At 43.8% G+C, this 16,524-nt stretch overlaps 2 protein-coding genes across 6 annotated transcripts in view; one reads left to right on the top strand and one right to left on the bottom strand.

Moving 5' to 3' along the window:
• Positions 1-5,335, top strand: part of LOC125945854 (uncharacterized) — a 38,970-nt gene extending 33,635 nt beyond the window's left edge. Inside the window, exons 4-5 of the mRNA XM_049668184.1 lie at positions 3,883-3,966; positions 5,205-5,335. Of these exons, the coding sequence (XP_049524141.1) occupies positions 3,883-3,966; positions 5,205-5,335 (215 nt within the window). The remainder of the gene's footprint in view (positions 1-3,882; positions 3,967-5,204) is intronic.
• Positions 5,336-9,133: 3,798 nt separating this feature from the next.
• The window catches only part of LOC119453494 (calcium-binding protein E63-1), a 160,321-nt gene continuing 152,930 nt past the window's right edge, over positions 9,134-16,524 (bottom strand). For all 5 annotated transcript variants that reach the window (XM_049668185.1, XM_049668186.1, XM_049668187.1 and 2 more), the window contains exons 5-8: positions 14,128-14,271; positions 12,133-12,266; positions 9,878-9,989; positions 9,134-9,303 (exon numbers count right to left, since the gene is read on the bottom strand). In XM_049668185.1, the coding sequence (XP_049524142.1) occupies positions 9,281-9,303; positions 9,878-9,989; positions 12,133-12,266; positions 14,128-14,271 (413 nt within the window). In that variant the 3' untranslated portion in view covers positions 9,134-9,280. The remainder of the gene's footprint in view (positions 9,304-9,877; positions 9,990-12,132; positions 12,267-14,127; positions 14,272-16,524) is intronic.

The following is a 16,524-nucleotide window of genomic DNA, read 5'->3' as shown; positions in this document are numbered from 1 at the left end:
GGCAGTCTCCAAGACCAGCTGCTCGTGCGGTCCGCCGCGGAAAGGTGATAGAAGTGATTTCAGGGCCCTTACCCAGACTCCCCGCCACCACCTGGCATTTCCAGCAGCGGACAGACCACGTACCATCTTTCTGCCAAACAGTAACCGCGCCTGGTGAATCATTACCAACTTGCTTCACTCCTGCCCCAAGACCTTCGATTCCTCCGTGGGGCCTTACTCAGCGAAATATCAACCTGACAATACCTGGCATCCACAAAAAAGCAGAGCTGTCGTCCCGAGCCGTTAAACAGCTCGCATTAATTCTGTTGTAAGAGAAGTACCGAGACTCGGCCCATATATGTACCGACGGATCCGTCCTGCCAAACAGCTCCACCGCGGCAGTTGTGATACCAACGAAGGCCACAATAATTAAATTCAAGACGTCTCACGTCACAATATCGACGGCAGCAGAGCTCACAGCGCTTTGTACCATGCTCCATTTCATTAGTGATCGAATGACACACAAATGGACGATTTGCTGCGACTCAAAGGCCACGTGGCCAAAATGATCATAGTGGTTATGATGTCCGCTTTGAAGCCCACTGTCGCTCCTTCCATCCCCAGTACGGCTGCGCACTTTTCCTTCTTGCTGCGTTAGGTTACCGAACCGGGCGCGCATCTGGTTGACCTACACGCCTTTTAATAAATGCGAAGCATATTTTGGCGAACATTTGCCACTTTTTTTGGTGAACATTTGCCAGTATCTATCTATCTATCTATCTATCTATCTATCTATCTATCTATCTATCTATCTATCTATCTATCTATCTATCTATCTATCTATCTATCTATCTATCTATCTATCTATCTATCTATCTATCTATCTATCTATCTATCTATCTATCTATCTATCTATCTAGCCGCCTACGTCTTGGTGCTCTCATGGCCGTGTCGTTAACTTGATATTTACCGAAATTGGCACACTATGACGAGAGTTTATGACGAACATAAATCATAGGTCATGGCATGAATATCATGACATGTGTGTCATGTACGTCATGAAACAGCTGCCTACGCCTTGGTGCTCTCCTGGTCGTTTCGTTAACTTAATAGGTACCAAAATTGGCAGAGTATGACAACAGCGTATGACGAACGTAAATCCTAGGTCATAACATGAATGTCATGACATGCGTGTATTGTAGGTCATAAAACAGCCGCCTAAAATGCAATGAATCAGCGAAAACAAAGTCATAATAAGTATCATCATCATCAGCCTATTTTTTATGTCCACTGCAGGACGATGGCCTCTCCCTGCGATCTCCAATTACCCCTGTCTTGCGCTAGCGTATTCCAACTTGCGCCTGCAAATTTCCTAGCTTCATCATCCCCTCTGGTTTTCTGCCGACCTCGTCTGCGCTTCCCTTCTCTTGGTATACATTCTGTGACCATAATGGTCCACCGGTTATCCATCCTACGCATTACATGGCCTGCCCAGCTCCATTTCTTCCGCCTAATGACAACTGGAATATCGGCTATGTCCGTTTGTTCTCTGATCCACACCGCTCTCTTCCTGTCTCTTAACGTTAGTCCCAAGGTTTTTCGTTCCATCGCTCTTTGTGCGGTCCTTAACTTGTTCTCGAGCTTCTTTCTTAACCTCCAAGTTTCTGCCCCATATGTTAGCACCGGTAGGATGCAATGATTGTACACTTTTATTTTCAACGACAGTGGCAAGCTCCCAGTCAGGATTTGGCAATGCCTGCCGTATGCACTCCAACCCAATTTTATTCTTCTGTAAATTTCTTTCTCGTGACCAGGGTCCCCTGTGCGTAATTTAGCTAGATAAACGTACTCGTTTACAGACTCTAGAGGCTGACTGGTGATCCAGAATTCTTTTTTCCTTGCCAGGCTATTGAACATTATCTTTTTCTTCTGCATATTCATCTTCAACCCGATTCTTACACTTTCTCGATTAAGGTCCTCAATCATTTGCTGTAATTCGTCTCCATTGTTGCTGAATAGGACAATGTCATCTGCAAACCGAAGGTTGCAGAGATATTCGCCGTTGATCCTCACTCCTAAGCCTGCCCAGTCCAAGAGCTTGAATACTTCTTCAAAGCATGCAGTGAATAGCATTGGAGAGATTGTGTCTCTTTGCCTGACCCCATTCTTGTGGAGAACCAATGTAGCTGTGGAATCTTTATAGATATTTCCCAAGATATTCCCGTACGCCTCCTGAACTCCTTGATTACGCAATGGCTCTATGACTGCTGGTATCTCTTCTGAATCAAATGCCTTTTCATAATCTATGGAAGCCATAAAAAGAGGTTGATTGTACTCCGCAGATTTCTAGATTACCTGATTGATGACATGGATATGATCCATCGTAGAATATCCCTTCCTGAAGCCAGCCTGTTCTCTTGGATGGCTGAAGTCAAGTGTTGCCCTGATTCTATAGAAAATTATCTTGGTGAATATTTTATACAATAATGAAAGCAAGCTAATGGGTCTATAATTCTTCAATTCTTTAACGCCTCCCTTCTTATGAATTAGTATAATGTTGGCGTTCTTCCAGCTCTCTGGTACACTTGAAGTTGTGAGGCATTGCGTATAAAGGGCCGCAAGCTTTTCAAGCATGATATCTCCTCCATCTTTGATTAAAGCTATTGTTATTCCATCTTGTCCAGCAGCTTTTCCCCTGGTCATGTCTTTCAAGGCCCTTCTAACTTCATCGCTATAGTTATAGAAGGAGCCTCTGTATCCGGTTCATCACTATTTCGAATGAAAGTAGCTTGGCTGTTTTGGACATTGCGCAGGTCATTATAGAATTCTTCCGCTGCTTTTACTATGTCATCCAAATTATTAATACTCAACAACCATTGAACTGGGATCGGACGTGGGTACTAAGTGAAGGCAAAACTAAATGATGATGCTATAAGTCATAGTCATGAGTATGACTCAGCAAAAATGACAATGACACAGCAAAACTAGATTAACAATCAAAAACCACAGAAATCACTTCTCACGTGGGTACTAAGTGAACGAAACGCTAAAGGATGATGGCAGAAGTCATAGTCATGAGCATGACTCAGGAAAAAAACGACAATGACTCAGCAGAAAAATTCGCACTCGAAAACCACTGAAATGGTTTCGGAAGTGGGTACTAAGTAAAAGAAGCATTAAAGGATGGTGTTAGAAACCATAGTACTGAGCATGACTCAACAAAAATTACAATAACTCAGCGAAAGAAATTAACACAAAATCACTGAAATTGGTTCAGACGTGGGTACCAAATGAAGCAAACACTAAAGGATGGTGGTAGAAGTCTAGTCATGAACATGACTCAGCAAGAATTGCAATGACTCAGCGAGAAAACATTAATGCTCAGAACCCACTGAAATTGGTTCTGACGTGGGTACTAAGTGAAATAAACACTAAAGGATGACGGTCGCAGTCATTGTCATGAGCACTACTAAAGTCTCTTAGGCCAAGCTAAAGGGACATCTGAGGAACTCATGACGTGAATGTCATGACATGCGTGTCATGTAGGCCATGAAACAGTCGCCTACGTCTTGGTGCTCTCATGGTCGTTTCGTTAACTTGGTAGGACCCCCGCACACTGCTTCGAATAACATCGATTCCTACAGGGCGTGGGATCTGCCGGCTTTTTAATTTTTTATTTTTATTTCTATGTCGCTGACGCGTGTTCATGACATGGTATAGGTTTCTGTAAAAAGAAATTGGGTGAAAACAAGTGCACTCATCAACACACATATTGTAGCACTTTAGCATTTATTCAACCTTACTATGACTGCACAGCATCCGTCGCTTCGTGTTGCACCTCTAGTCGTGACATTCGGTACGGCAACTGACTACACCTTGCACATTTGCACTTTAACGCTGCAGGCAAACCGACGACCTATACGTTGAAGCTATGGAACAGCACGGAAAAATGTTTTCTTCTCACTATTCATGAAGAAACAGGAACAGGTATGTGATAAATAATATGATACCCTTACTTTGTAAAAGAAAGTTTATTTCTGCAAGAATTACGGAAAATTTATTTTTCAGTTCCAAGAGGGGATTAGAAATGAGCATCTGTGTTAGCTCAAAACAGTTTTGTAATTTTAATGTCACTAGCAGTGAAATGCTGACAGGCGCATAGAGTTGCCGTTTTGCTATCAATCAAATGCGTAAAAATTAGAGGGTTCTATGTGCCTAGTGTTCTAGTGCTAAAATACGCAAATGCGGATGTGCGTACTCTGCTACGGGAGATCAGTTCAAACTTCCAATTTAGAAATGCAAGTAGAGGACTAAAGTTCTTGTGTTGCTTACACTTGCCGAAAGCGATAACATCAAGTACATGCGCACTATTGAAAATATGGATATTCCTAATATCCACCATATTCATATTCGTAAAATTTCATAAGCGAGCTCTCATAAAGCCTCGTAAGTTCCGATAAGAGGTCGAATTATTAGGTGTGACTTTTATAATGAACATAGTTTCTTATTTCTTAACAAGGCTTGCAAGTAATAAACGGGGCTGACAATTGAGCGCCATAAATAAAAACATAAGTCTAAGGTTGTTCGTAAACACTGCAGATATTGCAGTGTTCTAATTTTTCTTTGTGATGCACGCTCAATCGCGTCCTTTTGCGTTCGACTACCACTGAATTTAAAACTAGGTTAACGATAGTTTTAGCACAGCTGCGAATTAAAATTTACTTAGCCTGACCTTTTGTCTAGAGCATCAGGGCCATACAAGCAAACACGAATGCAAACACAGTATACGCACATCTGACAACAGCATATATTACTTTCTTCTTAAATACAGTAACAGCGCATGACAAGCAGAGAAGCGCATGACAAGCATGCCTAGCGCAATAGACAAGCAGCGTCACAGACTGCACGCAACTTCAAAAAGTATGGCTGTGTCAACAGGGTCTTAACACGCATTCTGTTTTTGTGTTTTCCTCGGGACAAAGCATGTATTCGCTTGCCCTGCTACTTGCACTGCACATGCAGACGTCATCAGCCCTGACGAACCAGTGGGGTGTGGAATGACTGACACAAGGTTGTAACGGAATAGTTGCACGCGTACAAATACTACGTACGGTACGCTGCTGCAGTAAGCCGCGTCGATCTGACATCTTGGTCGAATATTTATACGGAGTTTGCTGTCGTTAAGCAAAATATTCGATGTTTTAAAATAGACTTTATTTTTCCAGGTACATGTGACTGCGAGCTGCACTTATGGCAGGAAAAACTGAGAGAAGTACCAACATCCTGTAACACAATGTACCAGAATATTTGCAAAGCACAAGAACACGAGGTTTTTTCAGAGCATGAATGCATGTAGCAATGTATGACTGAAACTCGCGCTTTGCTCAACTTTTTTTGAGGAGGTACAATGCCAGCTGATAATTATTGCACATTTATAATGGCTGGCGATAGATAGCACAAAAACCAAATGAAGCTATTTCGGTGCGTCATAATCACATCGTGCACAATGTGGAATAAAGAGCCTCTTTTCGAAAGTATAGCAGTCCGGTTATTCCATAACCCAAACCTTACTCAGGTGAAGAGGTGGTGCGGTAAGTTGTATATGCGTGTTGTCTGAGACCCTGCAGATGCCACTTCATGCTAGACGCTCAGCTCTACAGTATTCAGGTGTCTATTCATGTGGCTGCTGTCTTCGTTGACAAAAAGTGAAGTGGGTAGAATAGGGATCCTAAACAAGTGACATTTACATCAACATAATTCACTGAGTTAGGTTCCGCATTCTGCAGGGCTTGTGAGTGGTCTTTACCGTGTGCTCCGGCGACGCCAGTGTTACATATGAATTGGCGTGACTATAAGCAAGCGCATAGGGGTCACCCGAAGCCTGGAACACGCACTCTTTGGGTGCTTCTGGCGCGATGCACTCTGGCCTAGCGCGTCAGCACGGCGCTAGGAGTCGAGAGCGTTAACCCCTTACGGCCCACCTCATTACATTTCACGCGCTGAGGCATTGCGGAGAACTGGTTTAGTAGCTGATTTTGACAGCGAAGCTGTATACCTCTACAACCCAAGGAAATTTTCGTGTCGTTGGCGTAAGCAAAAAAAGTCGCAGTTTCGCCCGAAAGGCGCCGCCGCTGTCGCTACCAACACTACCGAAATCGCGGCGGATGGAGCTGGGTATCACGGGGACGCCGACCGCGATGTCGAGGTGTTTCCGGCAAGGTACCGAGAGCTGCTTGGCCACTGCAGGAAGGATCGAAAGAAATATACACAACCCCACGGGTGGCTGTACAGGTCCCAGTCGGTAGACCTAAGGCGATTGCCGACGGGCACTTTCACCAACCCCTACCACCTGCACCGCCTGTGGCGCGTGCTCTACCCGTCACCGGGCTGCCCGTGGTGCGAGCATGAATGAGCCGTTCCGGCCCATATGCTTTGGGAATGCCAACGCCATAAGGAAGAAGGACCAAGAGAAAGGGGAAGACAACAGCAGGAACCTCTTAAGCGGGGAGAGATGGCAAGCCGCCCTCCTCAGTGAGGCCCCCGAAGACCAGGAGTGGGCCGTACAGCTGGCCAGGGCCATTGCCGGGGATCTCGGAAGATTTTCCTCCTGCGATGGACCTCTGGCAGCCTAGCCCCGGCCACCAACAGCGATAACCGTTGGAGAAATAAAGTTGATTCCTATCCTATCCATCTCGTGCCAACGCCAACTAACTGCTTGAGATGATCGTCGCGTCTTGGTGATGATTATGATCGTCATACCACGGCACTATAACGTGATACTAATTCAATCGGCTTTTATACCAATTTCCGGACGTCAAATTTAAGTAACCGCCGACGCAAGCATCGGGCGGTGACTCGCAACGTTGTTTGAAGAGGCCAAGGAAACGCTCTCATCGTTTATAGGAGGTCGCTTTTGTTTGCATTCAAAGCGAATTGCATTGCCTTACTTCACAGGTTTTCGAATCTAATTTCCTGGCCAGAGGCGAGAGGCACGCAGAAGTGGCGAGGGTTTTGGTGGCGCTGGGCTAGCGCAGTGAAAGTAAATAACAGGGCGAGGAGGGTGGTGCCGGCATCGGCGAATGGCTCGCTTCTTCTTGCTTAGCTTTCGGTGTCTGGTAGAACATCGTGGCGGCGTGCAGCGGAATGGTGAAAACGAAGCCAAAACGGATCCTCGGCGAAGAAAATTTGGCAGAGCGATGTTGTGTACGTGCCGAAAGGGCTTGACAATGCTGTACTGCGACGCAAAAATGTTTACCATACGCAAATAAATACATTCTACCCGGCAGCTTCTGGTAGCCAGTGCCAGAGCAATCGGCAGGCAGCCATCTTCTTTTCATTTCGGAACTAGGTACTCCCCGGCTATGCCGAAAAAGAAAACTCAGTTGTGTTCGGCGTATTAATGCATCTTTAATGCGTACACGTCACTTTGCCGTGGTGAGTTCTCCCGGGACAGACAGCCCAAGTGGGCGCAGCCCAACAACGTTTGACCAATAGCGGAGGGCTGAAGGTGAGAAAGACGCAGAATCGGAAATCATTATATTTCTATTGGTCGCTCTAATCATGCATAATCAGCGTGTACAGGTCATATTAGATGACGAGGTTTCACCGTTTTCCTGACGTCGCGTGAAAGATAAGTGAAGTGGGGGTGGCCCGAAATAAAGGTGACTCGCCGTCTCGTCCAGCGAAGCTCTTCCAAAACCACCGCTACAACTGCTGAGGGGTGTGGAATGCCTTTATTGATGGTTCGGTTGCTTGTTTTCAGCTTGTTCTTTATTGAGACGTATGGCTGTTCTGTGTGCGTAAGGGTGATTTTAATGAATGTATGCACTGTTTGCTTCACTTTGCTGAGCGCTTGTAGCATGCCCTACGGGGCTATGAGCCATTGCTGACGATGATAGGTGCTTGTTTTGAGCTTGGTCTTTATTGAAACGTACGTACGCTGTTCTGTACGTTGTATGCGCGATTCCAAAGAATGTATACCCTGTTCGCTTTCCCTTTACTGAGAGCTTGTAAGCTATGGATTACGAGGGTGATGGTTCATTGCATTTTTGCTTGCTTAGGGTGTTATGAGCCGCTGCTGATGATGCCAATGCTTTGTTCACGGACAGGACGCGAAAAATGCTGACTACCGAGAGCCTAACCGCTTCGCTGTAGAATTTTACCAACCGTGAAATTCTGATTGAGGAAATGGAATAGAAAAGTTTGGAATAGCTTTACGTTCTATAGCGCCCCATGTGCCATAAGCTATCACATTCCCACAGTGTAGGGTTGGCGAAGAAACAAGTGGTGGTACATAGCGTGCCACGCCAGCTAGCTCTTTGAGAAGGAAACCGCGTGCTGATGATAATTATGATTGCCAAACTGTAGCCCATACCAACAACGGGAGAAAGTTCAGAAAGCATGTCCGCGTGTTGATTATCTTGATTATGATTGTCATATCATGACACAAAGCCACAACGGGGGAGTGGCCAATAAGCTGCCGGTAGATTTAAAATGAATGAGAGTAAATGAAGAAATAAAAGCTATTCCAATATTTGTAACAATGCGTAGCACGGGTTCAAGACAGCATCTGCGCGCGCCAGTTTACTTTACGCTAAAGAACCGGGTACGAAAGGAGAAAACTTAGAGCACTTCGTTACCTATCTCCCGAAATCTTCGCTTCACATGGATTATAACACGTGTGTTCGATCTGCATATTTTTTTAACGGTCTCGCATGTCGCTGCCTTGCTTCTCGACACTCGCGGCCGAAATCCCATGGGGGCTAGATGCAAAGCTGTTTCTCTGCAGAGTTTTCGATCAAGATTAAATAACAGGAGATGATGCACATGACGACGACTTCTGACATACTTAAATGTAATAAAAAGAAAAAAAAACCATAGGAACGTCAATGCCAATTCCCATCCCTCCACATTATGCGTGTCTTACAGCCGTTGCGTTGCGTCAGCACATCAAGCCCCAAGAATAAATATATGAGCTGCTAAGGAAATTGAGTACAACGAACACGTCACGTTCTCCTGTCGGACTTGTGGATCAAGTTTTATTTGCATCCGGGGTACTGGTTTTACGCAACACACTCCTTGAGCAGATAACGCTTTCTATGTACATGTGTAATGGACGGAGCGAACAGCCGCCTGAGCCGCCGAACGGCAGACAAGGCGTTCGAATGCCTCGCTGAGGGCCGCTGCAGTCGGGTCCGTGCCGTTAGCGGGCGATGAGTATATCTCGATGATTGAAGGCATCTTCGAATAAGTTAAGGCTTTCATGGCAGGCGTCGGGTAAGGAAGGCAGCACGTGACACCGCTATAGCAGGATTGTGACGAACTCTGCAAAAAGCCAAAAATAGGAGCCAGAAAAAATATTTAGAACATGGCGGTATGTTTAGAGACACGGTTCGGTTTTAGTCAAAGCAGTTGCACTCTGAACCAATAGATTTAGATATTAGCTTTTAAGACTCCGTAAGCGATAATTTTGCGATTGCAAGGAGTGTTTTATGTAAGCAACTTCCCGGGAAGTAGGCAAGAGAAGACATTTCAGAGCACAGTGCTCTGAACAGACGTTAAAGAACCGCGGATTTCCAAAACTAGGTCGGATACCTTCCACCTCAGCGTCTTTCATAAAACGTGTGTTGCTTTAGGACTGATAGTTCTCATAACTCATTTTCATATTACTTGATTTTTTAAAGAATTGCTAGTCGCTAGTTGGCTAGTCGGAAAGAACCTGACGCTGCGCACGTTCGTAAACCTGAATGTTTATGCAAGAAAGTTATTCGTTTATTGTAAAAGCTTGGTGCTTTTAGACAACACTGCACATTTATATACGTTTCGCCACTTCTCGTAGACTACTCTGCTACAGTTCTTGCGGAACACTTCCCCGTGAATTTCACTTTTTCGTGCCTACCTTCGTAGTTTATCCTCCCGTCGTTGTCGATGTCCGTGGCTCGAATCATGCTGTCCAGCTGCGCCTCAGACATGGGTTCTCCGATCATTTCCATGGCTAGCTTGAGTTCATCCTGCGCAATGCATTACGATGGAGCGGACAATGAATGATGCGAGTCCTGGGAATTAAATTTTCATCTTGCCCTCGTCAAATAAATTACGGTCGTGGGACATACTGCATCGCCTGACATAGTGTTGAGTAAATAAAGAAATTGAAACTCACTTTCAACAATAAACTTACCATAAATGAGTAAATGATTGTTATGTTAGTATAACATTTGCGCTAAGTCAGGTAGGACATGGTTGTTGCTACATGTTAAACTGGACCATATTGCACCACTCTTATAAGAACCCGGACTTTTATCTGCCTTGTAACTCCAATATGCAAATGTGTGCTTAATTAAGGATATCTGTAATTTCTATACACAAAACCAGAGCACATCAGATGTGGGACTCGGTCAGTGTTGTTGTAAAGTTGAACTGTACTTCTTTACCTTGCAACAAAAATGGTGTCAGACAAAGGGTGTATGCACACAGAAACTTAAAATCCCACGTCGCTTAACTGTTACACCTTAGAAAATCGTGGAAGAAGGATACTCTAGAAGCCTAAAAAACGTAAGTTCCCTTTAACAGCATGCATCGTTACTCATCAAATTTGAGGCAGAGATACATATCGAATGCATCTCTTTGGTGCATATGCGCTAGTAGATGAAACTGGACGCTATTGCCACGTGAAGCTTTTACGTAGGAACAAATTCGCTAAATAAACGCATTCTAGCCAGACAGGTATCCGCCATGTGCTGCAGCTTTTGCCCACGTTCGCAGGTGAGCTGGTGACATAAGGTGGCTTATGCAGAAAAGTAAGCAACGCTTGAGCGAATGTTCTAAAGCGATTGTGGTGCCGTTGAAGAGCAGGATAGTCCGTTATCTCCCCGCTGAAATTTTGAACTTGGTTCGAACTGCATACACAGTTCCCTAGAGGTCTTTTCTTTTGCGCTTGTACCTAATATCGCCGTGCTTATCTGTATTTGCACTTAAAGCCAGCGTGACACCCATGCTCAAGAACAGCGTTCTTTTGGCGAAGTTAACACTCAGGAGGACAAACAGTGCGCCAACAAGCATTACAGCATGTTTAACAAGGTTGAGCTGTTTCTTTTAGCATAATGTCGTACTTTATTAGGCATATTGGTTGTTTATAGGCCCAATATTTTGACGGGAGATAACTTATCTGATGACTATGTTTTGTTCGCAATAAGTGGTCAGTTACTACAGCAAAATGATTTGTCTCATGTGTTACTTTCTTTAGTTTGGTAATGTAGGAAGCGAATATATTAGTATACGTGAGAACAACAGTGCGAGACCGGATGCATACAGCCAAATGCAAATGAAGGATTGGAAAACTCAGGGACATCAAAATAATAGAAATTTTCTGTATATAATTATTTAGTTTGTCTGTTGAAAAGAAGTGTACAGGTGTAGGTTGAAGAAGTATGCCAGGCTTTAGCCATTGCTGATCAGGCTCCTTATATAAAGTAATTGAAGTATTCATCGTGCTTTATACTTTATTACAAGGAGTATTCCGTAGGCATACTAACGGCGCAAAAAAGGAGAACCGGTGACGAGAAAGAAAAACACAAACTCAGTGCTTCCAACAAATATATTATTGCGGCATGATGCGTTTGTTGGAACGTCGACGGAGTGTTTGTGTGTTTCTACTGTATTCATCCCTGTTTTTGAGCTGCTGATATAGATCCGTGACACATTACCAACATACTCGACTACTAACATTTTGTTGAGTCGCATATTGAAGAAATGACGCCCAGTGATTTTTGGTCATTTAAGTTCTTACTTTATGCTAAGGTGAATAGCGTTAGTAACGGCCGCTTGGCTGTAGTTAAATCTCTATTTTGATTCCGCTCAAATTAATGTCCAGAATCATACATCTTTAGTTGGCATTTTATTCTTACGTTAAAGCGCTAAATATTTAGACGAGAAGAACGTAAACAAATGGAAGTAATGAAGAAAACATGAAGCAAAAGCAGTGTAATTGTGATTGGATAGCATTGGAAAAGTTGTTCGACAACTTTTTGGTAACATGCACATTGAGAATCTTGTTTGTTGAATACACAGTGCTTAGTGCTTATAAATGGGTGGGAATACGTTTTCCATTCGTAGCCTTGAAAACTGCTCGTGAAGGGAGAGGCGAACTAAACATACCTTTGTGATGTAACCGTTGGCGTCCTTGTCGAACACCCTGAACGCTGCCAGCAGGTCTTCCATGACGTCATCCTTGATGCTCGTCTGCCCGGCCATCCAGGCAAGGAACTCATCTTCGCTGATAAGCCCGTCGTCTGCAATAAAGGAGGCGATGTGAAAGCGTTTGCGACATTTGATAAACCACGTTGGATGTTGATAGCGTGCGCTGGCAGCACATCATCTGATTAGCACGTTATAATCACTGCTTCTTCGGAAAAATAAAGCTGTTTCATGTGCCCCCCCCCCTCGCTGCTACGTCATAAGGGATAATAGCCCTAATGGATAACTCTTGCGGTAGTACTGCTTGAATATTTGCAGCAGGAAATTCGCTCTATGATTTGAGTCTGAACACACTATTCAACCTTAGAAAGGCTATTCTATTCTGGTTTGAACGGTAAATCTGCATGTGTTGTTTAGAAAGGGAGATAATAATATCGTTGAATGATGATGATCAATCAATCTATTCATGTATTATGAACGTACTAAGCACGCTGGCAGCTAAGGAATATGTAATTGTGTAGTTATACGGTAATGCGAAAAGATAACGGGTTGGTACCAACACAGGGTGCATGGTGACAATTTTTAGTGAAGAGGTTTTCACATAAATCGTACTTCGCACCACAATGTTTTTCACAATGTTCTTAAATAGCCTAATTTTCCGTCGATGGTGTTTTGAAAGAGTGGGTCATCATAAGGTTACACCTCCTCTGGAGCCAGAAACTTTATCTAGCTCTAAAGGGAATTTGCGTGTTCGAACACACTGACTGAGTTCATATTGCGCCTTCAACAAAGAGGTCTCAAATAGTACGCCAGATGTCTAACTTGATTGAGCTGTCCGGTTCTCATTATATGGCGTCCCCAATTAGCACCGAGAGTTAAATCTCTATTTTGATTCCATTCAAATTAATGTGCAGAATCATACATCTTTAGTTGGCATTTTCTTCTTACGTTAAAGCGCTAAATATTTAGACGAGAAGAACGTAAACAAATGGAAGTAATGAAGAAAACATGAAGCAAAAGCAGTGTATTGTGATTGGGTAGCATTGGTAGCGTACCAGTTGATAGTTTATGTCTTAGCTGAATAAAAAAAGAGGAAAGTAATCATGCCAAATGTTTTTCAACAGGTGAAAGCTTAGCTAGCCGACTGCTATAGCTGTGGTTTGCTGGTACTGTTATTATCATAATTATTATTACGTTCGAAAACATAATAAACCATCAGAGGGACACGGAGAGAGACAATAATAGATGTAGCTTGAAGCTGCACCACAACAGAAAAGCCGGAAGAAGTAGCAGACGAAAGAAAGAAATAAAGATAAAAATTACCATTACTGAATATGAAGTAAGGATACCAACAACAATATCTGCATTACACTTTGCATGCAGACTCGCATTTCAGAAAGCCGATTTGGTTCCATGTGTAAAGAACTTGCATTTTGTCTGGCCTAAATTATTCAATCTAGAAGCAGTACATTGTAGCAGCGTCTTGCACGCAGCGTTCAATTAAGCGGAGAGGTAAAACGTGACACCTCTAAAACCAGTGACTCACTATCTTTCCCTAACACTAGGCGGAATATGGTAGTTTTCAAGTATTGTTCGAGCACAAAAATTCGAAACCGGTTCGCCACTCCTAAAATATTGGGATAGCCTGCCTTACTTGTGCTAAACTTCCATTTCTCACATCTAATAACGCGGAATGAACCCGAGCTGGGGTGACTCTGGAACATAAACATAAGGAAACAAACATATATAGCCTCTTTCCTCTATTCAGAAAGGCCCATACACCCCGCAGCATAATCCTATATAATCATAAGAGTTTATATGGTCACATACGCGTTTTCATATAAGAATTCCCATATGATCACATAATAAACTGGACTCTGGACATATGGGGGGGAGTGCGTGTAATTGCACTATGGTCGGACTGGAAAATCCAAGGTTTTTCAGCGTGGCACTCACCCCTGCCTGATGCCTGTACGACGAGCTTCTGTATCATGGAGTCGTTGAGCAGGATGCCCAGGTTGTCCAACATGTGCTTGATCTCGGCGGCATTCACACGGCCGTCCTGGTTCTTGTCCAGCAACAGGAAGGCCGCCTTCAGCTCTGCATGTCGTGAGAGAGAACAGGCCTTTTTTAAAAACGAAGTCAGAACCATCACCACCTAATTTTACTTCAGCGCAGAACCTCTGTTGGTCTTGCGAGTGCAAAAACGTTACCCTTAAATCAGCAGCAATAGAACTAACGATGAATCAGTTTCCGGTTGTGCACCTTTATTAGCTCCTGTTTACATGTCTTTCGGCGAACCATGTTTTTTTTCATTCTCGCAGAAAGGGCGTGCCAAAGTTTCCATTGTGAATATCACGAGCAAAAAGTGCGGAGGGTTTAACGATAGTTTTACGGCACGGATGTTACCGTATTTTTGGCGCCCTCGTGCACCTTTTTATTGTTAGAAAAAAAAAACCCAGAGAAAGTGCCATATTGCGTTTCCGCTGACCCTCAGTGCGCAACGTATGCTTTTTGTTAAGAATCAAGGGACTATTAAAGTGTAAATGTTGTCGAAATGTTCAATAATTCCGCGGACAGCTGGGGCAGAAATTTCTTTATAACGTCAGCAGCCATGCATTGCATTTACGTGATTTTTAGAGGTTTACAAAGCACTGCTTATGAAAAGAGTGACACATTAGCAATGTCACAATGTTTATGTAAAAATATAGGTTCACTATGTATTCTCGTATTTCTATTTCGGGATACCGCGCACACACAAACGCACGCACGTTCGTGTTCCCACTACCTTGGTCACTCATTCACGCACTCAAGCACGCACGCAAGCAAGCACACACACGCGCACGCACACACGTTATAGATGTTAGAACTGACGCGTACATTGTACTTCATTGTGAATGTGTGCAAATTCGGCCACTCACTTTTTCAAATCACTATTTCTGAAGCGAGTTTCAGACGAGAACACACCAATGTGTACTGCCCACTCGTGGGCTAATTATATGCACGCTAGCAATTTACGGGACGAATCAAGTTGCCGTCTCATTATAAATGTCCCTGTTCCTCAAACATACGCATTGTTTAATGTCTCAAGCAAGAACTGCCAGCTTTCGATTCAAGCGTGAACCTATCGCATATTTCAGCAGTTTTCTACAAGCTAACGTAGTATAACAATACAGAAAAAAAGATACCCCACACCGCCACCACAATGGTACGCGAAGGACGAATCAAATAAGCGAGAAAATATGTACATATTATATTTACAGCAGCGGTTGCAGCACAGACCGGTTGGATTCACAGCGCTAGCCCAGTTCGTTCTTCCTCCTGTTTGCTCGAGTGATGGCGCCCGCGCGCCTCGTTCAAACGACCAAATACAACACGCGTGTAGCAATATGAACAGAAGGTGCTCATGTGTCATACTTTTCCCCCTATCATTCTTTCCTTACAGTGTCACTGTATCTCTTCCCCTGTTGACCTTGTTTTCAATGAATAAAAGCCTCTCTTTCGTGCTAGTAGCGAAGCAGCGAAGAGCTGACACTTTGCTGTGTCGATGAGACGACCAGTGTCGGGCGGCTTCGTTTGAACATGAAAAGCGCGTACGGTGGCAATTGATATGCGGTTGGCTGCCGACAAGAAACGACTGAAGGACTGCAGTGTGTCGCTTTGTGACGGGTGAGTGCCCTTTTTTCAAAGCCAGGCCCACCTTTTCACATGTTAAGGGGCTTTACCCGCACCACGATAAGCATATTCGCATTAGAGGCAGCTTGCAACGAACGGATCCAGTCTTTTGACCGAACCCTCTCCCAACTCCTAAGGAATATGAGTGACACATTTCCAAATCAAAGCCGTTATATTATTTCTGGCACAATATCTCTACGATACCTCTGAGGATACGTTCGGTAACTTGCTTGTAACTTCAGAATAATAAAAAAAGTTTAGAAAGTGATGGACAATTGTAGTGGCAAGAATTGGAAAGTCTAAGTTGTTCACAATTTGTTAAACAGTTAGACGGAAGTGCAAGCGAGGCATACAAAATAATTTGCAAAGTCAGAGGGATCTCAAGGACGCGAATATTATCGCACTTTGCAGCAACGCTGAACTGCACACTTCAAAGCGGGACGAAGAACATAATTTGAAGCATAGAAACGCAGAATCTTGGTTGGTCTGGAGCGCCAGTACAGCGTCCGGGTTGTCCGGGAACGTGAACTAAGCTAGAGTTGTTTCCCTTGCATTGCCGATCTCAATCGAGCCGTTTGGAGGTTCCTAAAAAAACACCCGGATTCTTTTTCATATAGAGCGGCAAGTTTAACGTGCAAAAAAAGGAAAAAAAAATCCACGCATATAAACAAGCCAAAA

Source organism: Dermacentor silvarum, chromosome 5 (assembly GCF_013339745.2).
Source record: "Dermacentor silvarum isolate Dsil-2018 chromosome 5, BIME_Dsil_1.4, whole genome shotgun sequence".
Taxonomy (NCBI): Eukaryota; Metazoa; Arthropoda; class Arachnida; order Ixodida; family Ixodidae; genus Dermacentor; species Dermacentor silvarum.
Note: the sequence above shows the minus strand (reverse complement) of the source record. Positions and strands in the feature narration are given on the sequence as shown.